Source organism: Sinocyclocheilus grahami, unplaced genomic scaffold, assembly GCF_001515645.1.
Source record: "Sinocyclocheilus grahami isolate Dianchi unplaced genomic scaffold, SAMN03320097.WGS_v1.1 scaffold547.1, whole genome shotgun sequence".
Classification (NCBI taxonomy): Eukaryota; Metazoa; Chordata; class Actinopteri; order Cypriniformes; family Cyprinidae; genus Sinocyclocheilus; species Sinocyclocheilus grahami.
The window spans coordinates 23,293-47,531 of NW_015505726.1; the positions used below are offsets into that span (position 1 = coordinate 23,293).

Below are 24,239 nucleotides of genomic sequence, written 5' to 3' on the forward strand. Positions count from 1 at the left end.
AAAAAAAAAAGTCGCAAAATAGGGGAACTCTATTTCACAGTGCTACCTGCCTCTCCCTCACTAACAAAGCGTCTGAGCTGCGCCAGTGTGTGTTCGGGTCTTTAAATTCTCCCGGATGTACCATCTCACTGTTCCGCGGGGGTGCTCAAAGATGTGTAACTGCCGTTAAATACACAAATGCGATTTTAATATACGCACATTTGAGTAAACAAACATGAGGTATTGTCCAGTATCATCAACGTTGCACAGGAACGAAAGCTTTAGAGACTCAAGTGTTGGTTTTTACCGTGTTCTTGTTACATTGAGCTCAATCTGATTGGACACCGTGAAGAAAGTGTCCACATGGAAAGGAAATAACCACACACCATTTCCTTGTACGATACAGCTGCAACACATTATACTAAAATAATGTGCAAGGTTTTATAAACCAAAGGTATTTGGGTTGCATAATCACCTCAGTAATCCAATAGACTGTTGACAGTTAGTTACAAGGCCTTGTTTTTACAGTTTTGCTGTATTCTAATGGCGGGGTCCTGTATATCAGTGAAGTGCAGTTAACCTTGTGTTGGTGTTATTATCAAGGAAATCTAACAAGTTTTTAAAGGCCATCATGGCCACGTAGATAAGTGCAAAACTTGCTTCCTCTCATTTAGTGTTGTGCTTTGCGAATTCAAGTGTGAAACCAGCTAGATTTAGATTGTCATGAATTGTCTCACACACACACACACACACACACACACACACGGACAGACAGACAAAGAGAGAGACAGAGACACACAGACAGCTGAGATGTATAAATTAGTTTTTAGGGGTTCTGCAACAATAATTCGCTCAGTCTCGCGCTCACACACGCGAAAAGAAGATCGTCACGAACAGGATTCGAACCTGTGCGGGGGAACCCCATTGGATTTCGAGTCCAACGCCTTAACCTCTCGGCCACCGTGACACCATTATAGATGCTTTTAAAGACGACATAAAAACATAATCTGAATCCAAAATGACTAGACCTACGAATATTACCGTTGTAGTGTTTAAAATAGCCTAAACTATACCCAACTATATTATTTGACATAAATAGCTCACTTAAAATACGACTCTACATAGACATTGTTAATTTGAAACGTCAGTTAACGTTACTGTCTAAACTCTAAAAGCAAGCACTAGCACATGGTCTTCAAATAAACTTTCCCGAGGCGATAATATTAAAGTAAAAGCAATTATTACGTAAATGTAATGAAAAGCCGACGTACACTTGTTTTAGCAAAGCATTAACGTCATAATACGATTATTATTATTAATGTATATTATTTCAAATCACAATCTGATAAGGTATTTATAATATTTATACTTCGTAATTTATTTTCAAGGGCTTATGTTGGATATTTGTCAACAAGCAGATGAAAATGGACGACATTTGGCCACACGGTGGAGACAACATCATTCATTACATTTTAAAGGTTCAGTTCCAGAAAACAGTTACGGTGGCCAAGGAGAAAATAATAATAATAATAATAATATTAGCAGTACATTTGGGTGTGAATCCCTTGTTTTTTTCCATCTAAACATTTTCCTTTGAATGAAAATGTATTCTCTTTATGGCACCTATAATCTCAGCTACAATATCCTCTATACCTCCTTACATATTTCACAGTCAGTGGTACCTCAAAAAACCTCCTTCAACTTGGACAGATATACAGTATATGTAACCCGACCCCTCAGTCTACCTGGGAGCCAGAGAGATTTTAGACTGCTTGCCAAACCCACATATGGTTGATGTAGAAAATGAAACCGTGAAGTTTTTGAAGACCGACAATTCATCTTACCTCACATACTCCACATTTACTAAGTAAAGAACAACAGGACTTTTAAATTGCATTAATAAATGCATAAATGTTGTCTAGATAATTGTTCGTTGTTGTAAACAAAACCCACCAAACCCAAGTTGTTTTATCAGTGTTGACGTGACACCAGCATGCAGTACGGTGAAGAGGCCTGCAGGCAGCACACCTGTAGAGCATGCAGGTATTCCATACCTCAGCTAACCCGTGCAAACTATAGCCATCAATACATTCTCACCTTATCGTTTTCCAGACAGTGGCAAATGAACTGCTGAGAAGCCATCCATCAGAACCAGGAATGCACCTTCTTCACCTGGTATGTGTGTGTGTGTGTGTGTCTCAAATAAAGTGTGTATACTGAGTAGTTATGATTATAGGGGCCCACGGCTGTGGGGGCCCCCCAGCGATTTCAACCTACTGGCTGAGGCCAGCCTAAAAAGACGCTCAGGACAGTTGACGGTGCTGCGCGTTGTCACAAAAGCTTATCAGTTGCATGTGTTTTTAAGACTTGACAATTTAAACATTCAAACTAGTTTAAAGCATTCAAGCACAAAATGCGAAAGAACTTAACTGAGTGCTTGCGTGCCGTGTTCGTGTTGTCTTAACAGGATAACTAACTCTTCTTCGTGTTATGTCTTAAATTAAAGACAAATTTCCTTTCGGGGACAAATAAAGTTTTCTATCCTATCCTAAATGAACGTAAACAGTTGAGAAAGACATCGGATGTGTTGTGTATCATTTATATTGGATGTATTGTCTCTTAAAGTGACCGCGCCTAATTTACTAGCTGCTGTCGGTGTCCAATCCAATCCAAGAAATTAAATGAGAGACAATCACTCACAGCTCTTTACTGAATTACTTTGTAGTTTTAACAAGAATTAAAATTTAATTTATACAGTGAAGACTAGGGAATGATATTTTACATTTGATCATTCAGTTTCTGCACCTGGACACCTACAAACTTGGAAAAACCTTAAACATTATTATTTATTTGTGCTATTACACAATTTTAAACAGGGCCCACGGGTACAACCAGAACCACGGCCCCGCAAACCCCAGCTACAGCCAATATATATGGCAGCAGTTTTTATATTCACAGGTCTGATGTCTGAGTACAGAGTATTTTACCACTGAATCATCTAAATAATGTTAGTGTTTAGCAGAATATGACGTTATTACATCAGCAGTATGGAATGTTTGAATACACACAAATACTTCTGCTTCACTGTACGTTTGTATTTATCAGGCTGTGTATGTGTGCCCTTGCCGTGCACTATAGCAGTAATTGGAGAGTTGTTGGCAGCGGGCAAGGTTGCCATGGAGATGGCAGTCAATTGTGCTGGCTTCCCCCCAGAAATTTTGTAAACACGCTTCCTTCACGCCATGCCAAGCACTGCTACCAGTCCTCATAGACAACTACTTATTCAAGCCTTGAGATGGAGTGCTGCTAAATATTTGAATAAAAGTTCTAAAAAATGTCAAAAAAACATAACTTTGTCAACACATCTTGTCTTTTGTAGTTGTCTGTTTCATACCATACAAAAAGTACTGTGTTGGTACAACGGTACAGTAATGATGTTCCATGTTGTTACCATATATTTCATGATTACCATGCCAATATACAATGGTTTCTACATGGTATTTGCATCTGTTTCCAAAAACCATAATAATACCATAGTACTTTTTTGTATACAATTTAATACTACATTTTATGTACATTGACAGAAGAGAGTCTGGACTCCAGCATAACAAAGGACAGATTGGTACATAATGCCTCTCCTACACACAAAGAAAAAAGATAGAGAGTGAGAGTTCAGGCGTTTCAGTTCAGTCAATTTCATGGTATTCACAGGCTCCCACAGGAAAATATAGCTATTTCGGTGTATCATTGTGGTGACTGGTCTGAACTGCTGTACCATTCTCGGGGCTTTTATACAGACTCTATTTGAAATGGAATCTAAATGGAATTTCCTCCTACAAGAACGTGCTTAATTTCTGAACGTAACACAATAGGTTATAGTTACATTATATTAGGGATTAATTCAGGGCAATATGTTATTTTAGCAGACATGCTAACATTAAACAAGCTTGGGAACAAGATACCAGTGGCACAAGGGAGTAACTACGCTTCCCAAAGTCTGAGAAGTGGACTGAAGTCAGAGGAGTAGAAACACAACTATATCTAAGAAGGTAGTTCAACAGTAGCTGCAGTCGACGGCGGAGACACAGACACTTCGTCTGCAGGTTTCGCATTTTTCTCCTCCTCCTTCCTGTTTTCACCATTACCATCAGTGTCATCAATTTCTTTATCCACTTCTTCTTCAGCCAGAATTGCAGATGGACCGTTCTCGAGATCTCCACCCTCATCTGTGATGAACACCTCTCCATCCCCGCTGCCCGGGGTGGAGGGGCTGCGAAGATCTTCTCCATTTGTTTTCTCACCTGAGGAGTGTAACTCAGCCAGGGGCAGCTCACCATCAGGTCCCCCAATGTTAGGAACTTCCACTGGGCTGAGGTTCCTCGGTGAGCTCCCAGGCTGCTGGGAAGAGTCAGCATCTCCATCTCGAACCTTCTTGACATTGAAGGTCATTGGAGAGACACGGAAGGACGAGCTCTTGGAAGAGGAGCTCTTTGGGTGGTTGGGGATGAAGCTTTTCTTGATCTTCTCGCGCTGTTCTGGAGGCACGATCTTGTTGATCTTCTTCTCTAGGCTGCTTCGTGAGAAGGCCTTTTTTAGACTATCCACCTTCTTCAGACTGGAGCGCTTAAACTTGTCAGCACGAGAGCGCTCCAGATGTTCGCTTCTCAAGCCTGGGAAGCTCTCTTCATGCAGATCTAGCGAATCATCACCAACCTCTGCCAGAGGACTCGTTGCTCCTTTTTCCTCGTCGTCATCGGAGGAGAGGCTGATGGTCTGCAGGCCTTCATCTTGAGAACGGTTTAAATCAGTGAGTGGAGTTGGTGCAGATGGACCGATTTCATCCTGAGAGGTGGAGGCCAGGCCATCTTTAGTAAGCAGAGTGGAGGGGATTTCATTGTCCTCCTGAAATTGGAGAAAATGAATTTAACAATGACTGAAAGGTTCAGTGTGTAAAGGTCTGCCTTTAAGGTTACAGTACAGTACAATTCTAATATAACCTGTATTTAAACGTTAAACATGTTGCATTTTGCAGACAATTTTAGCCAATAACATTGCATTGCAGTTTATCAGTTTATGCATTCTGTGGGAATCGAACCCACAACCTTGCCATTGCTAGCAGCATACTATACTGTAAAGATTAGTTTCAGATCCACACACTACTTCTGTACTAATAAACAAAACAAATAGATGAGTCAGTTTGTCTGTTGTTGTTTTTTAGTTATATTGTGCAATCTACTGAAAAACCTGTTTGTTGCAGAGCAAGTTGTACCCAAGGCATGTGGAGGCATTGTGTTGGAATTACTCCAAATCAAAAAAGTAAGAGCAAGAGGTTGAGGTATACTGTTCCCGCCAAATTCCTTTTAAAAAGCTTTGATTTATAACTCACTCATCAATCTAAATCAGGATTTTTGGGTATACTGCATAGCTCAATATATGTTAAATGCAATCATTTTTATTCCTTCTTTCCATATTTTGCATAACTAAATAAGCATTCAATCACTGAAATAATCAACAACAAAAAGATGACCAAATATGCCACACCCTTTCAAATGTCTCTCTGACACACAGACAGCAGAATATTCTTGTATCGCTGCTCTCCCCTCACACACGCAGACCCCTGACACACACCTCAGACACGGCTGCTGAGGTTTACAGGGGTTATGCTTCACGCTTAAGGAGTAAATTGAAGATCTGACCCTCAGGGAAGGGCGGATTAGCAGCACGAATGGAGCTTTTGCACGCTCACCTGCTCCCTCCAAAGGGCACTAAGCACACAATTCAGAGCACCTACAATATATCTCTCCGAGCTCTAAACATCTAAATGACAGATTTGTGACTGTATGCCAGTGTTTCAGTATGAAACTGCAAGTAGAAGTATATGCTGAAAATTGAGGAGTATAAACATATCTTCAGATGCTCCTGTCTCTGGAAAATGTATATTTTACAAGTCAAGGAATGTTCTACCCTATAAATCACTCATTTAAGTTTTTTAGCTGTGTTTAGAATTAAGCTCACTAATTCGAAAGAACTGTTCATGTTCCTTTAACCTTTAATAAAGATTGAGAGCTCTCAGTTGTTGGACATTCACTTTATTATATTATATGCACTAGAAAATGGAATAACATCATAATGTAAAGACAACCTTATCCCCATCCCCTCGCCCTCGGCCACGAAACTCTGTGCCATTAACAAGAAGCTGGTTTACAAATTCCAATGAAGGAATGCAACTCCTATCATTTTTTACATCATATCTTCAGATGCTCCTGTCTCTGGAAAATGTATATTTTACAAGTCAAGGAATGTTCTACCCTATAAATCACTCATTTAAGTTTTTTAGCTGTGTTTAGAATTAAGCTCACTAATTCGAAAGAACTGTTCATGTTCCTTTAACCTTTAATAAAGATTGAGAGCTCTCAGTTGTTGGACATTCACTTTATTATATTATATGCACTAGAAAATGGATCATAATGTAAAGACAACCTTATCCCCATCCCCTCGCCCTCGGCCACGAAACTCTGTGCCATTAACAAGAAGCTGGTTTACAAATTCCAATGAAGGAATGCAACTCCTATCATTTTTTACATTCAAGAAATAATCCCAATGTCTTGCTGATTAATATGAGAAGAACCTTTTCCAAAGGTGCATTTCTTAAAATGTGTTAATTGTTATTTTCAAAAAGTGGTCCAAATGGATGGTACTCATCTTTAACGTTTCGCCTTTGAATAGTTAGTCTCACCCTGAGGGCAGAGATCCAGTCCAAACCAGTGTTGACTCTGGGCTAACCAGTTCTTCATGAGCAAACGTACAGAGTAACACCCCTCAAGTTCAAGAGCTACATGGAAACCAGAGCTGGGAGTTGGCTGTGTTCGGTTACTTCTATAAAAGTATCAGCTTTTAATTTGTGATAACCTGGTAATGGCTACATTTGTATTCTATTTCATAATTAATAATAAAGTGAAACTCAGGCAACACCTTTATATTATGTTTTCAGTCCACTATATAAGAACTGCAATTTACCAAGAACCTACACAGATGGGATTTAGGGAGATGTTAGATAAATAATAAAAATCCGTTAACTCTGTAAAATGATTCCCTGTTGAAATATGTTGATTCAGCTCAAATCTAATTAGTTTGTGCCTTGAGGGCCTTGTCAGATAAAAAGTGCACACATGAAATATATCTCCAAAAGCCTGGGAAATTTCACACAGTAGTAGGCTGACCCCAATCTGAAGGCTTTATTAAAAGTGTCTCAACAGTACAAATTTCATTAAAAGTAAAACTAATATATATCAATATAATGATGCATATTTTACAAAATCCTATGGGAATGACATCGTTCTAGTGACAATTCTTTTCTCTGTTCACATTTTGAATGGAAGAAGGGAGTCTCTGTTTTGTTAGTTTCGCTCTTCATTTATCATTTGCATTCTTAGTTGAAGCTGCTCCAGTCTTTCTGATCCTGCTCTGTATCCACCTTTCTTAACATTTGTTTCTCAGCCCTGTCTCTTGTAACACAGTGATAAATCAAGACATTTGCCATTCAGATTTTGACCTTTATCTAAATACACAATGGCCAGAGGAAGAGAAAGAGGAGGGGACTGAAGGATAGAGAGAGGTTTTCAACTTTTGAAAACATTGTGTCACATGCTGATACCCCTGCTTCAGTGTGTAATTGGAGCCTGGATAATTAATGCGCCCCGCTGGAGGCCTCCGGACGTTTTGGAGTGGAAACATCGAAAGAGATGAGAGAAATGGTGTTTGTGTGTGTGTGTGTGTGTGTGTGTGTGTGTGTCTCAATCAGGCTCGTAGGATCTGAACAGACAACACAAGGGCAGCAGAAAGCACAGGAAAGAAGCAGAGGAAAGACAAATATAAGAACAATAGAGGACAGGACTATTAAAGGAAGGATGTGTCACTGCTGGATGTTAGCAGTATTGCATTTGTTCTTGCTAAGGGAAAGTGTTGTTTTGAGACAGACATGAACATATGCCAGGAGCTGCTCTCAAAGTCTGTCACTTCAGAGTAATCAAAAAGGAGAACCATGATGGGTTAATATAAAAAAAAAAACACTAATATAACATGCAGTGGTATTTTACTATTATTTATATACTATTATAGCTTTTATTAATATTTTAAATGAGCTTTTTTAGGTTTATTTTTATTTCAGTTTAAAAAAAAATTCCAGTTTAATTTGAGCATTTCAACCTGTACTTATTTTAGTTAGCTGCCAAAGCAATTCAAATTTTACTTAGTTTGTTTTTCATCTAATAATTATATTTTATATTTCAGTTAGCAAATACAAAATAGAATACAGATTTATTTCAATTAGCAAAATACAAATGTGAGTCCAACATTTATGAAATGCTAAAAAGATATAATGCAAAAAAAATCCCTCAATATTACAATACTGTTCTGCCATGAAAAAAAAACCTGACACAGTAAAACAACAAAAGCACAGCACGCTGTCTTTGAATTTTTTTCTTCTCATCCAGGGAAAATGATTCTGCAACTGTTAATATTCCCATGCAAATCTGACACAGAAAAAGTCTACACCATCTGCACATGTTTGGATTGTCAGTAAATGGATGTCTAACTAAAATAAGGACTACATTTTATGTCTAGTTTCTCTCTCAGATTAATTATGTAACACGTTTATAAGATTTTGAAGACATAAAACACATGACATACAGCCCACATGCGACGCCCCATCAGCCTTGGCAGGATTTTGCGTAAAAAAACAAAAAACAATAGACCAGACAAATATGTGCTCGCTCATCCGTTACCTGTTTATGATCTGTGGAAGAAGTTCAGGGAATCTTTGGCCTTGCTCCAGATGGAGAGAATAAGTGGAAAGCAAGAGCCAACTGGCTTGAATACACAGTTCAGTGAGATGCCGGTCAAAGTCTCTGATCTGCAGCACTGTGCTGAAAAGTATGGGAAAGTGATATTTAAAGGGCCATCTGTGGACTCTCAACTGACTGAATTCGGCAGAGCAGAGGTTTACTGCCCTGAAGAACTGAATAGTATTTTTTCGTTTTTGTTTTGAATTGAATCAAATTCTGACTTATTATTGTCCGAGCTGATGAGAAGTGAGCTGTCTAAAAGAGGGGTCTGATTCCATCTCATTCTCTCTCAGGTTTATATATAAAAAGCTTCATTGTCTCTGTCTGGCCGCTTGAATTAATCACATGATTAGTCATGCTCCCTGAAGTATCATTTTTCTAATTAGACTGTATTTATTTGAGTGAGTCCAATAATACCTGCAGAATGAGTGTGTCTGGATCATTTCATCTTCACAGGGCTTGACTTTTCAGATCTCAGCCTTGACGTATTTCTTAATTAAGTGGTAGGTTTGGATGGGGCATATCAAATGGCTTTGTCGGTTTGAACAAATAGCCAATAGGCTTTAATTATAATAAGCAGTGAACCATTGCTACTTGATAGTCAGTTGCAGGTGGCATTTATAATTCAGGGGTGGGGCATTCTCAATCCTTAAAATATTTGATTGGACAAACATCTGTGCTGTGCAAAATGAGTCATACCGCACTTAACCCACTTAGCAAACGTTAGGCCTACTGAGCTGCGTGCTGGAGGAATCATGGCTAGGAGGCAGGAAAGTGCGTTTAGCAGGATTATATGAGCACACTTCTTCTGAAATTCCAAATCAGCTCTGTCAAACATTAGGGTTTTTTATTTATCCTTGAAAATATGAGCAGAAAAAAAGGTATAAAAGTAGGCTACAGTCATCATCAGTTAGAGTTTGTACGCCGTACGTTGTCAGTGGAGTGATACGAGAGATATGAAACTACCACAGAGTTGGAGGTTGCTGGGGCAACAGTCAAATATACAGTTTAGATGTCATTATTCAAAAATATTTGACTGCAGAATGCTGCGATTGGCCAATAAGAATCAAGTATTCCAAAGCATTGTAAAAAACAAACAGCTGTATGTGCGTGCTTTACACTCTTAAAAATAAAGGTGCTTCATGATGCCATAGAAGAACCTTTTTGTCTAAATGGTTCCATAAAGAACCTTTAACATCTGAAGAACCTTTCTGTTTCACAAAAGGTTCTTTGTGGTGAAAGAAGGTTCTTCAGATTATAAAAAGGTAAGAAAGTGATGGTTCTTTAAAGAACCTTTGACTGAATGGTTCTTTGTGGAATCAAAAATGGTTCTTCTGTGCATCGCTGTGAAGAACCTTTTGAAGCACCTTTATTTTTAAGAGTGTATGTTAGCACAATGGTAAAGGGAGGAGTTGAGTTGTCAAACCAGAAATCCAGCACATTGAGCTGAAACATGCCCGAGCAGAGAATCTCTCTCTCTCTCTCTCTCTCTCTCTCTCTCTCTCTCTCTCTCTCTCTCTCTCTCTCTCATACTTCAGTTTGTTTTCCATTTTTCTCATCCAGTTCATTCTATCTGTTCCTCTGCTGTTTCCTCCACCATCACAAACTTTTCCCTGGCCTTGAAGTAGTCATGCTTTGTTTTCATAGTTCTCTTTCTTTCTTTCTTTTCCCCAACTCTGTCTTTCTCTCAGATTTCCTTTGAGGTGAATCTTTGTTGGTTGAGGGTGGAGCTCGGGGAACAGCATAGGAATCATAATGAAAGGACATCAACCGTCATATTTCATCCTGAGCTTAAAAATATGCAAGAATTCATAAAATATTGTAATTGCGATCTGAATCAGTATATTCTCAGATTACAATAGCCAGAACAAATCTCTGACACACACACACACAGAGCACAATAAGCAAACACATTTTCTCTCACTGTCAGAGAACAGAATCAGTGATGAGATCAAAGCAACACAATCAAATTCACATGAATGCTCTTTGTTGTTGAGCAAACTGAACTATGTGCATGCACTGCATGAAATGGAAACAAATCTTTAAGGAAATCATGCTTTTGACTGATGAAAGAATGTGTTTTGTTGTAAAACCCAGTGTTATTGTGCAGAATTATCAGACTGACTTTGATTTGATAATCAGAATCTGCGCCGTTATTATAAAAAGCTTTTCCTCATAACGGGATGGCCTGTAAACACTGGATATCGGGTTGTTTTTCATTCTCCTACCCCGAAAGATTGTCATTTTCCCTCAATTCACATTTGCACGCCCATATTTGTTTTTACCTTTCACTGAAGATCCTGATCTTGAGGATTAAACATCTACCTCATGCGAAAATGCACAATTAAACACATGCCGATGGACTGACTGGTCAATCATACGTGGCATTATTTGAATCTCAGCAGACTTACATCATCTTAATGAAGGCGTTCCATGGCATCTCTGGGCCAAAATAAACCTTGACAGTTTTCAACAGGATTTCAGAGGGTGAACTAATGAGGGGAATCGGAGCGACTACAAAGATGTAAAAAATTACAGTTGTCAGATGTTTTTGTGAACGCCCACTGCAGAAACATCTCAAAACGTTCCTTCCTTCAAAAACATAAAAGCAATAAAATATGTTTTATGACACTCCATAAAAGCCTCATGTTTGCCATCAGTCATGCAGCTTGCCAAGCTTCACAAGTCATGGTGAAGCTGTTTAAGATGCATGTTTTCCCTTATAAGTATAGAAAGCATAGTCTGCGAGGCTTCATGGAAAACATGCATTCATAACCAATCTTGATTAGCAAAAACAGCATAAACTATGAGCAGTTGTCTAGATTATTGCTGTGAACAGATTTAATTATCTTTTCACAAGCACTGGCAACCACAAACACAAAAAGGCCAGAGTTACTGCAGTGAAGAGCCTCAGCACGTAGAACCACATTTTTCAAGAATCAACACTGATGTATTTTTGAGAACACAGAAAGAGCATTGATGCATTAAACATAAACAAATAGAGGCCTAAATGGGCAGTAATTACTGCAGATCATTAGTGATTGTTAAGGGAAACAAGGCAGTTGACTAAACTGTCTCTCTCCCACACACATACATTTTCAGTGCCAAACTCAGTGTGCTTACTGCATTTTTTTCTTTCTTTCGGAGGGCCCTTGTGTGTTTAAACCACACCTTCCATCTCCAAATGCCTTTGCACGGTGCACAGAAAGTTTATAATTACCACACAGGCGGGTGAGCATCGTCAGATGCCAAAAAATTAAACAAAACAAGCAAATGCGCAACCAAAGAGCAATAATACTCTTCCAAAACAAACTCCTGAGAGCGAATGGATTTGCGATGGCTCTCGCTTGTGCTTGCATTCTGTGTTTACTTTCAATAGAGTGTCGTTCCATAGAATAATACACCATTGTTTTAATGGCCTATAGTAATTGGACATGCACAACACTTTCCAGGAACAAAAAGAGAAAAGAAAAAGAAGAGAAAAGAAAAGAGTCTTGACTCAAAAGAGCCAGTGAATTAAAGATCATTGGCATATAGCATTGACGTGCAAAAAATGTGAAACATCACCTGCAGCTATAATGCCAAACATATGTCCCAACGCAAGAAGGGAAAGTACATACCTGTGCTATTCCGTCACTCCTTGAGGCACTTTACCACTTGGGAATGTGTGTTTCAACCAAAATATTGTATAAGAGCTAAAGCAACTGACGATGCAAGACTTTAATAATAAAAGGGTAACTGTGAGATAAAGTTTAAAATAAGAAAGTCTCATTGTGAGATACAAAGACAATTAGAGGAAACAAAGTTGCATTACATGAAAGAAAAAGCAATTGCAATTATGAGATAAAAAGTCACATTTATCCTTTTTTAATATTTAGTTTTACTCTGAGGTGGAAACTTGGTTCCATGCCTGACAATATCTATTAACACACACACCCCTTCCTGAGACTTACTAATTGTGTGTGTGTGTGTACTCTATTGCAAACATTTGCATACATACACTACTGTTCAATGGTTTGGGGTCAGTGAGATTTGTAATGTTTTTTTCAAAGTAGTTTTACGCTCACAAAGCTGTATTTATTTGATTAAAATACAGTAAATATAGTGAAATATTACAATTTGGCTGTTTTCTGTTTTAATATGTTATTATTATTATTATAAATTTTGAAAACCGTTGTACTGCTTAATATTTTATGCGAACTGTGATACATTTTAGGATTTTTAGAAGTTTAAAAGAAATCTTTTGTTACATTTTTAATGTCTTCACTGCAATTTCCCATCAATTTAATGTGTCCTTGCTAAAAAGATCTATTCATTAATTTCTTTAAAAAGAGTGGATTTCAGTAGATTCACAATACACAGCAGGAGTGCTAGTGTGTGTATGTGTGTGCATAGCAAAGCTTTTCTTTTCATCTTGCAGCACACATTCCCAAATTAGATATTACTATCTCCTGCAGCAAACTTTCTGCAAGCCTGCACTCATGCCAAAGTGTTTTAACAGGCTGCATACAGGCTGATTATCACTTTAGAAAATCACCTGTTGCTGGATCTCAAAGGGAACGGTTAAGACTTGGGATCAGCCATTAGCTGCGCTGTTCAGCCCCATGGCCTTCCTCTCTGACAGCTGGATTAGTCAAGAGTCATCGCCCCGATAATCAACTCTCTCTACTATGATGGAGTGCTTTTGTTAAAATACTTTATTAAATGCAATTTCCTGAAAAAGTTTATAAAGTAAATCATTTTGAATTAGCATGCTTAAGATGAGTCTTAGAAACTGTTAACCTCAGCCTGTTACTTTGATGAAGAAATAAGAAATCTTCTTATGGGAAATGGATCCACTTGAGACATTTTATGCTAGGTAAGGCCTTCATGAATGATCAGGCGTTGACATGAGGGATTAGAATATGAGTCTCAAAGGAGCTAGATAAAAGTCTGTGTTTTCATATCTATTGACGCTCACTTTGACATTTAGCTCATTCTGCCATTGCATAACATTTGCCTCAGGAAAACTGATTCCCAGAAATCATTTTGAAAAGCAGAACTCGTAACACCCCAAAGAAATGCCTCTACCTGCTTCTACAAGTCAAAGATCACTGTCCCAGAGTGTAAAGCTGCATGTGGCTCGCTCCGGGGCAATCAGATAAGAATACTCTTCTAAAAGCACGAGCCCGACGCAGCTGCTTAAATCAACACGACGCACCCTTCACATTAACCAACCGGCATAAAGTATAATAGCATTTCCTAAGTGTGTAAAATTGCATTGCCTGAACATACAAAACACCTCACCTCACCTAAGATTAGTGCAAACTGAGGCACAGGTCACAAAGCTGGTTTAGCCAGAAGACCTGACTTTACAATCTCAGTTGGTTTTACATTTATTTGTAAGGAGAGACTTTTAATCAAACGAGCCTATTGTAAACATAGTAATCTTTGAGCTATATGGTAAGGAATTATGAAAAATATGAGAGCTTGCGGGGACCTTAGCCATATAATCTCTCGTTTTACATGCATACTGCAAGAATACACATTCTTAGACACATACACACACACACACACACACACACACACACACACACACACACACACACACATTGACATTCTACTGCAATCTGCCCAAATTTTTACTCCCAGAGTCTGTGTTTTCATATCTATTGACGCTCACTTTGACATTTAGCTCATTCTGCCATTGCATAACATTTGCCTCAGGAAAACTGATTCCCAGAAATCATTTTGAAAAGCAGAACTCGTAACACCCCAAAGAAATGCCTCTACCTGCTTCTACAAGTCAAAGATCACTGTCCCAGAGTGTAAAGCTGCATGTGGCTCGCTCCGGGGCAATCAGATAAGAATACTCTTCTAAAAGCACGAGCCCGACGCAGCTGCTTAAATCAACACGACGCACCCTTCACATTAACCAACCCGCATAAAGTATAATAGCATTTCCTAAGTGTGTAAAATTGCATTGCCTGAACATACAAAACACCTCACCTCACCTAAGATTAGTGCAAACTGAGGCACAGGTCACAAAGCTGGTTTAGCCAGAAGACCTGACTTTACAATCTCAGTTGGTTTTACATTTATTTGTAAGGAGAGACTTTTAATCAAACGAGCCTATTGTAAACATAGTAATCTTTGAGCTATATGGTAAGGAATTATGAAAAATATGAGAGCTTGCGGGGACCTTAGCCATATAATTTACATGTTTACATGCATACTGCAAGAATACACACTCATACACACACACACACACACACACACACACACACACACACACACACACACATTGACATTCTACTGCAATCTGCCCAAATTTTTAATCCCAGCTGCTTTCACATGAAGAATTCCCATGCACTTTAGTTTCATTCAAGATTCTGCACACGTGTCCTGTCAAACATCACTTAAATTCCTTAAAAACCCAATAAATCGAACTTATTTTGTACATAAATTAGCAAATATTTAAGACAGTGCATTTATTTTCCAAAAAAAAAAAAAGCAAAATTGTTGAATCAAAGAAAAAATGACAAACTATTGAAACGATTTGTTCGCTATAGTTACGTTTTAAGCATTTACGTTTTCTCAGGTCTATAGAAAAACCTCATTCAGACATATTTCTCATTTGTATGTATATGTTTGTGTAATGTTTTTCTATTTAATTTCTTTGTAATTTATTCCTGGGTTGGCAAAACGGAATTTTCAGCAGCCCTTACTCCAGTCATCAGTGTTACATGATCCTTCAGAAATCATTATAATATACTAATTTGCTGCTTAAGGATAATTTCTTATTATTATCAATGTTGAAAACAGTTGTGCTGCTTAATAAGACACTACCATTCAACTGTTTTATAGTTCTTTATAGTCTATTTTTTGTTTAGAAAGACCAAGTTTAGAATATATATATAGAGAGAGAGAGAGAGAGTCTTTGATAAATGAATCATTTTGAATTACCATATTTAAGTCCAAGAATCTCCACATATTTACATTATTTTTGACATGTATTTTTCTTATGAGGTTTGTCAGGTGTTAAGAACTTCATTTAGACACATATTTAAATTTGTTCATCTTCAAAGCGTTAAAGGTTCCTCAAGAGTAGAAATATCTCATTCTTCTCACCTGAAAGATGAGCACTTTAAAGTGGTTTCTCTTGAGCAGATGGGCGTGGTTGGCCTCCAGATGCTTCACCTGGCTGCTCTGTCTATCCAGGCGCTCCCTCACCTCCTTCACATTGAGGCCAGTCTTGCGTGAGCGCTCCAGCAGCTTGGCCACGCTGTTGGCGGTGGACATGTGGTTCTTGGCGAGCCGGGTCACATCACCCTGCACCATCCTCAATTTCTTATTATTATCAATGTTGAAAACAGTTGTGCTGCTTAATAAGACACTACCATTCAACTGTTTTATAGTTCTTTATAGTCTATTTTTTGTTTAGAAAGACCAAGTTTAGAATATATATATATAGAGAGAGAGAGAGTCTTTGATAAATGAATCATTTTGAATTACCATATTTAAGTCCAAGAATCTCCACATATTTACATTATTTTTGACATGTATTTTTCTTATGAGGTTTGTCAGGTGTTAAGAACTTCATTTAGACACATATTTAAATTTGTTCATCTTCAAAGCGTTAAAGGTTCCTCAAGAGTAGAAATATCTCATTCTTCTCACCTGAAAGATGAGCACTTTAAAGTGGTTTCTCTTGAGCAGATGGGCGTGGTTGGCCTCCAGATGCTTCACCTGGCTGCTCTGTCTATCCAGGCGCTCCCTCACCTCCTTCACATTGAGGCCAGTCTTGCGTGAGCGCTCCAGCAGCTTGGCCACGCTGTTGGCGGTGGACATGTGGTTCTTGGCGAGCCGGGTCACATCACCCTGCACCATCCTCACCGCCCCCTCCAGCTCGGCCTGCTTCTTCTCCATCTTCCGCTGGTTCTCCTGCACCGACTCGATCATCACCACCAGCTTGTCGAGCAGAGCCACCACCGTGATGGCGCTGACCTGGCCGCCAGGGGCTGTGGGGCTGGTTGGAGACTTGGAGCCCAGGCGGGAAAGGGTGTGGATGGGGGAAGAGGGCACCGAGCCGGGACTGAAGCTGGGAATGAGGAGATCCTGAGCATTCTGAGCATCTGGAGCTGGTGGTGTCGGGGTGCTTTCCTCCCTGGGTAAGGTGGCTGTGCTTCGCTCGGCGTGAGAGGAGTCTTCACCCATTCTGGAGTCAACGCTGGTGGTTTTGAATGACAGGGTTAGACTGACTCTCACAGACACTCTCCTGCCTTCTGCGCCTCTCTAAAAACAACATTCCCAACACTCCACTTAAAAACTCCCCACGCACCCAGGGGAGGGGCCTGGTTGCTGTGGTATTTAGCCCAGCCCATCAGAGTAATGTGAGTAAAGAGTGTCAGTGTAAACGTGTGCCACCGCATGTGTACTTTTTCCCTCAATGCAATTTCAGTATTGTCTGATCAGCTTGCAATCAGTCATGGGTTTGATAAGGTTTGTTTGTCATATGTATGAAATGCCCCCAAAAGACATATTTTGACAACACCAGCAACAGTTTGTGTGAAGGAATGGGGGCGTATCACTGTCTGTGTGAATGCACCTGAATGTCTCTTCATTTCTTCATGAATCTCTGCTGGCGTTTCTCTTCTCAGCTGTCCGGCAGACTTGGGAAATGTCACACAGGGAAATATGGAAATCAGTGTTTGAACAGTGAACTCAGCTCATCTGTAGCAGTGACACTATGCCAGACTCAAACACCACACACACACACACACACACACACACAGACTGCATGAATGCTAGGTTTAAGGAATATCTCTTCCAAAAATGAAAATTCAATCATCATTTGCTCTCATGAACTCATATTGTTTACACACACACACACACACACACACACACACACACACACACACACACACACACACATACTGCATGAATGCTAGGTTTAAGGAATATCTCTTCCAAAAATGAAAATTCAATCATCATTTGCTCTCATGAACTCACATTGTTTCAAACCTATATGACACAAAAAGAGATGTTTTGAAGGATGTTCATGCTGCTATTTTACATAAACTGAAACTGGATGGAGACCAGAGGCTGTCAAGCTCTATGGTCTTCATTCACTTTTATCATATGGAAAAGAGCAGCTTAGTTATTACAGTTAACTAAAACTAAAACCATAAACTTTAAAAATAATAATAGTAAAATAAAACTTAACTGAAATAAAATATAAAAAACTAATTTTATTTCAGCTACATTCCTTATTTTCATTCAGTTCAACTTGATGTACGATTTACTAAAATTACTAAAACTATAACTGAAATAAAAACCAATCAAATATATTATAATAAATAATACTATCTCTATGATAAAATAACGCTGGCTTTTATAATACCTTTAATGCTAATTGTACAGGATGGAAGTACAATAAACAAAGGATATCCAGTAGCGAGCTCACAGTAATCATAATCATAAATTGTGCATTAGGGTAAATTACTACCTTGTGCGTTTTATGATTTATTCTAGGTTTTAAACCCATGTCAGACTTTGAATGTTTACAATGTATTGAATCTTGCTCAATAGTCTGAATGAACAAAGAGAAGGAAAGACACTAACTCATTCATAGATCCGTGACCATGACAGTAAACATTGTGAAATAAACGCCTCACCTGGAAATCTGGTGTGGTGCTCCTATCAAAGATAAACACGTCACATTATTCTGTTTCGACCAGAGGTCATTTTCTGGATAATGACAATCAATAGCGACAGAATAACATGCATAACTTAGATATCTGTTTGGGAATGTTATTAAAGGACAAGGATAAGAATCTAACATAAAATAAACTTTATCTCCCACATCCGTTCATTTCCTGAGACTGAGGCGAATGCCTCCCTGCATGTACAAAGAAAAACACTGCTAATGTTTTCTATGTTGTGGTTTGGTGGGGTATGTGTATGTGCTCAGACTAGGCCTATAGATACAACCCATGACCCCACATCCACACATGGACATCGAAAGATAAGTCATGCCAAAACAAATCACATTATACTTAAATGGATAGTTTACCTAAAATAATTTACTGGCCCTCACATCGTTCCAAACATATAAGACTTTCTTTATTTTGTGGAACAAAATAATAATTTTGTGTATTTTGAAGAATGTCAGAAACCAGACATTTCTGGTGACCATTGATTTCCACTGTTTGGACAAAACATTGCTTCTCAACACATCTACTTTCATGTTCCACAGAAGACAGTCAGTCATACAGGTTTGGACTGACATGAAGGTGAGTAAATGACAATAGAATTCACTTTCCCCCCACTTTTAACTATATTGTTTCAAACCTATATGACACAAAAAGAGATGTTTTGAAGGATGTTCATGCTGCTATTTTACATAAACTGAAACTGGATGGAGACCAGAGGCTGTCAAGCTCTATGGTCTTCATTCACTTTTATCATATGGAAAAGAGCAGCTTAGTTATTACAGTTAACTAAAACTAAAACCATAAACTTGAAAAATAATAATAGTAAAATAAAACTTAACTGAAATAAAATATAAAAAACTAATTTTATTTCAGCTACATTCCTTATTTTCATTCAGTTCAACTTGATGTACGATTTACTAAAATTACTAAAACTATAACTGAAATAAAAACCAATCAAATATATTATAATAAATAATACTATCTCTATGATAAAATAACGCTGGCTTTTATAATACCTTTAATGCTAATTGTACAGGATGGAAGTACAATAAACAAAGGATATCCAGTAGCGAGCTCACAGTAATCATAATCATAAATTGTGCATTAGGGTAAATTACTACCTTGTGCGTTTTATGATTTATTCTAGGTTTTAAACCCATGTCAGACTTTGAATGTTTACAATGTATTGAATCTTGCTCAATAGTCTGAATGAACAAAGAGAAGGAAAGACACTAACTCATTCATAGATCCGTGACCATGACAGTAAACATTGTGAAATAAACGCCTCACCTGGAAATCTGGTGTGGTGCTCGTATCAAAGATAAACACGTCACATTATTCTGTTTCGACCAGAGGTCATTTTCTGGATAATGACAATCAATAGCGACAGAATAACATGCATAACTTAGATATCTGTTTGGGAATGTTATTAAAGGACAAGGATAAGAATCTAACATAAAATAAACTTTATCTCCCACATCCGTTCATTTCCTGAGACTGAGGCAAATGCCTCCCTGCATGTACAAAGAAAAACACTGCTAATGTTTTCTATGTTGTGGTTTGGTGGGGTATGTGTATGTGCTCAGACTAGGCCTATAGATACAACCCATGACCCCACATCCACACATGGACATCGAAAGATAAGTCATGCCAAAACAAATCACATTATACTTAAATGGATAGTTTACCTAAAATAATTTACTGGCCCTCACATCGTTCCAAACATATAAGACTTTCTTTATTTTGTGGAACAAAATAATAATTTTGTGTATTTTGAAGAATGTCAGAAACCAGACATTTCTGGTGACCATTGATTTCCACTGTTTGGACAAAACATTGCTTCTCAACACATCTACTTTCATGTTCCACAGAAGACAGTCAGTCATACAGGTTTGGACTGACATGAAGGTGAGTAAATGACAATAGAATTCACTTTCCCCCCACTTTTAACTATCCCATTAAAAAAGCTTTCTTATTTAAGCTTAATTAAGCTCAAAACTGAAGTTGAGCCACTGATGTCACATGGACTGTTTTACCGATGGCCTTACTACGTTTCTGGACCTGGGAACATTACAGTTGTGTTGCTGTCTATGCATGGTCTGAGAGCTCACACTTTTTCTCCAAAATATCTTAATTTGTGTTCCGAAGATGAACGAAGGTCCTATGGGTTTGGAACGACATGAGGGTGAGTAATTAATGACAGAATTTTCATTCTGGGTGAACTATCACTTTAAGCTATTCCATAATCAGCCATTACATAGTGCAGTGAGGCCTGACCTCTGCAGGTAGAAGGTACTCACTGCACTTAAAAACGAAAGAATAAAATAAGTAATATAAAATTAATCAATCAACAAATTCACTAACTCGGAGATTAGCACTGGTATTTCAAAAACCCTGTCAAGACCACAGAAACTTTTACGCACAAAACCTGAAAGCTGAGAAAAATAAGTGCATGTTATGGGTACAAATTATTACATTTTTGGACCACATGTGACAATGCTTCAGTAAATGAATGCACTTCTGCAGTTGGATAATGATACTGTACAGCATCTCGGTAATGTGTAGCTTCCTATCAGCTATGTAAAAACATCCTGTTGTTGATTCTATTTAATGAGAGTCTGTAGATCTGTAGATCGTCTTTCTTATTGGTTTCATATTATTGGTAACTGTTATTGTCACTCATAGCGTTGCATGATTTGTGTTTCAGCTTGAAAAATGTCCGAGTATGCAAAAACATGTCACTGCAAAACACACTAAAGTTATGCATATGTTATATATAATTGCTACCTTTGTTTGAAATTTGGATGGCTTCGCTGGTAACAGGTGCTTTAATATGACTGTTGAATGCAAATTGTTCGGTGCCTGGTGAGAGATTGCGCTTGTGGCATCACAGTAATGAGAAAGAAAAAGACTTCAGCCTTCCGACAGACTTCTTTCTCTTGCCTCTGGAACCTTTTGGCCAGTGATGAAAAAAGCAGTAGATAGTAAAGACATTTGAGAGATAATTTGACAAGTTTCCCTCAAATCTTGACGGCCCTTTTCAGCTTGAAAAATGTCCGAGTATGCAAAAACATGTCACTGCAAAACACACTAAAGTTATGCATACGTTATATATAATTGCTACCTTTGTTTGAAATTTGGATGGCTTCGCTGGTAACAGGTGCTTTAATATGACTGTTGAATGCAAATTGTTCGGTGCCTGGTGAGAGATTGCGCTTGTGGCATCACAGTAATGAGAAAGAAAAAGACTTCAGCCTTCAGACAGACTTCTTTCTCTTGCCTCTGGAACCTTTTGGCCAGTGATGAAAAAAGCAGTAGATTAGTAAAGACATTTGAGAGATAATTTGACAAGTTTCCCTCAAATCTTGACGGCCCCGAAGAACAGTATTTTTCAAAGCCCTCCCAACCACCCACATTAAATGCCATTCCCTTGCCTTATTTATTTTTGTAAAGATCTTCAAGAATGCAACAAGAGTGTTTCATATTTTATATTTATATATACTGTATATTAAAGCAGTGCTTCCCAAACAGGGCTATAGTTTAAAAATGAATCACTGTTAAATGGCCACTGCATGCTAAATGACATCCAGTGTAAGCTAAAAGGAATACATTTCTGATTTGGTTCAAAACCTTGCAAAGGTTCTCATTGAGACTGAGATAAAATAAAACAGATCAGATAAGTGCTGTCTTCACGTGGCTTGGCAACTGATTCAGCATTGCTGAGAATGCAAAGTATGTCTACTATGTATGTACCTCTTGCACTTTAGTTCTGTTTGACTGGAGCTCTATTAGTCTTCATGGAAAGCAAAGTCATATACAAAATTCATAGTCACCAGGGCTACAATTCCGTCCTGCATTGTTGAAAACACATGAGCCTGAGAATAAAGGGTCTGTTTAGTGGAAGCAGAACACAAACCGACAAATGTATGCTCATTTTAATTAAGGCTCTCTCTTACCCCTGTGGCACACAGACTGTCAGACAGGACAGGAAGTGCAGGGACTCCACTGAACTGGTCTAGGGATGAAATAGGAAGAACTTCTGCAGACAAGGAATGTCCGGAATTCCTTAGTCCTAAGGGTCCTGTCCTCCACATGACCTTTAGAGGTCAGTATATTCTCTGTATCTCTCTTTAAAATTTTTTAAATAATAATAATAACTCAGCTACTTTAACTCAAATATATATTGATATATAATTAAAATTATATTGGATAAAAGTCTTATTAGAAAGGAAAATAAGAAGTTAATCTTGAAAATTAGCCCCATTATTTTTAATGTTTTTGAAAGAAACCTCTTATGCTCATCAATGCTACGTTTATTTGATCAAAAATACAGCAAAAAGAGTTTTATTGTGTAATATTATTAGGATAAAATAACTGTTTTCTATTTTAAAATGTAATTTATGACAATATATAATTATCTATCATAAATGTTGCCGATCTGAAACCTTTAAACAATATTTTTTACATGAATAGGTTCATGGGACCCCAAACATTAAAAACAGCCAAAGAAATGGTTGAATCACCTCGCTAGAAACTCCGAAACTGACCATATACCTTCAAGTCAGATCCTTTGGCATCCAAAAAAGAAAAAGGAAAAAGAAAAAAACACTGTGCTTTGTGATATAAATTATTTATTTACATTACAGAAAAAGGACCCCATCAAGACAAACAAATTAACTATTGGAAATATTACCCATACATAACCAAATAACAGGACTTGTCCTATCGTGGTGTCCTAAAATGATCTGTTTTTGTCCTGTGCCACAGGTGCAAGGCATCGTGTGTCGAACCCATCGTCCTCTGTTATATCTGCACCATCGTCCTCCGTCCCTCTATCCCAACATCCAGCAGAATGCAGTGTCTCTATGGGGACGGAGAGCGAGTTTCTTCTTTTCTGTCCTCTGTCCAAACTACATTTCCCATGATTCTCTGCTCACGGGCTCAGATGAGGCGGGTGGAGGCGCGCAGGGTGTTTTCAGAGTTGTAGTGCATTGTGTTCTGCTTCTGTCGGTTGATTCTGTTGGTCCGTGGGCACTTCCTGCAGAGGAAGGAAGCGAAAGGACATCCTTATCATACAGGTAACTTGCCTCCACCAGGCAGCTCTACGTCATTTCTAATCGAAACAATGCCTGGAAGGAAAAAACTCATATTTCAGAGTTTAAAAAAGCCTTTGCTATAAAAATAGCTTCTTATTTAGAGTTTGGAGAGTGGAAGTTTTTAAAGGAATGTTTCATGCATTCTTCTGCATCAGTATTCATCACAGTTTTCCACTGATATGACTTGAAACAGCACAACAGCTCACAGACTCTTTGCCAATAAACAAATACTGACAATGAAGCTAAATTAACAATGATTCATAATGTATATATATTTTTGGACCGTACAAATCTATTCTGACAAATACTTTTTGACTGGAGTCTTTAATGCTATTATGATTTTATTCATAACATCTTATAACAACAGCACTATCCATTATTTTGGGTGTAATAAGTTTGAGTGGGTAATTTCTGTGCCACTAGCGACACCAAATGGAATAGCAATCTTTGAATACAACATTTGCTCAACCAATGGCATGAGTATAGAAAGGACTACTCATTTGTCCAAACAATGGAAGATGGGTAAGAGTTAGATTTTTTTTTAAAGAAACAATCCTAATTTGTTCAATTTTGTTTAGTGCAGAAGTGTCAGGTTTTTGGAACTACTGTTTTTGAAAAAAAAAGTC

General features: G+C 38.1%; 2 protein-coding genes and 1 non-coding gene across 5 annotated transcripts in view; all 3 read right to left on the reverse strand.

Moving 5' to 3' along the window:
• Positions 1-864: 864 nt before the first annotated feature.
• On the reverse strand, positions 865-946 carry trnas-cga (transfer RNA serine (anticodon CGA)). Its single transcript has one exon. It is a non-coding gene; the product is annotated as a tRNA-Ser (tRNA).
• Positions 947-3,399: 2,453 nt separating this feature from the next.
• cavin2a (caveolae associated protein 2a) lies at positions 3,400-17,125 on the reverse strand. 2 transcript variants are annotated; one of them, XM_016238756.1, is made up of 3 exons: positions 16,689-17,125; positions 15,933-16,139; positions 3,400-4,881 (listed from the first exon to the last, which is right to left on the reverse strand). In XM_016238756.1, exons 1-3 carry the CDS (start codon positions 17,016-17,018, stop codon positions 4,021-4,023), a joined length of 1,398 nt encoding a protein of 465 aa, XP_016094242.1. In that variant the 5' UTR covers positions 17,019-17,125; the 3' UTR covers positions 3,400-4,020. The 2 variants fall into 2 exon arrangements, with proteins under 2 accessions (XP_016094242.1, XP_016094243.1); XM_016238757.1 differs by lacking the exon at positions 15,933-16,139 and having other exon boundaries at positions 16,482-17,125.
• A 6,040-nt stretch (positions 17,126-23,165) lies between these two features.
• Positions 23,166-24,239, reverse strand: part of tmeff2a (transmembrane protein with EGF-like and two follistatin-like domains 2a) — a 75,379-nt gene continuing 74,305 nt past the window's right edge. For both annotated transcript variants that reach the window (XM_016238759.1, XM_016238758.1), the window contains exon 10: positions 23,166-23,555. In XM_016238759.1, the coding sequence (XP_016094245.1) occupies positions 23,459-23,555 (97 nt within the window). In that variant the 3' untranslated portion in view covers positions 23,166-23,458. The remainder of the gene's footprint in view (positions 23,556-24,239) is intronic.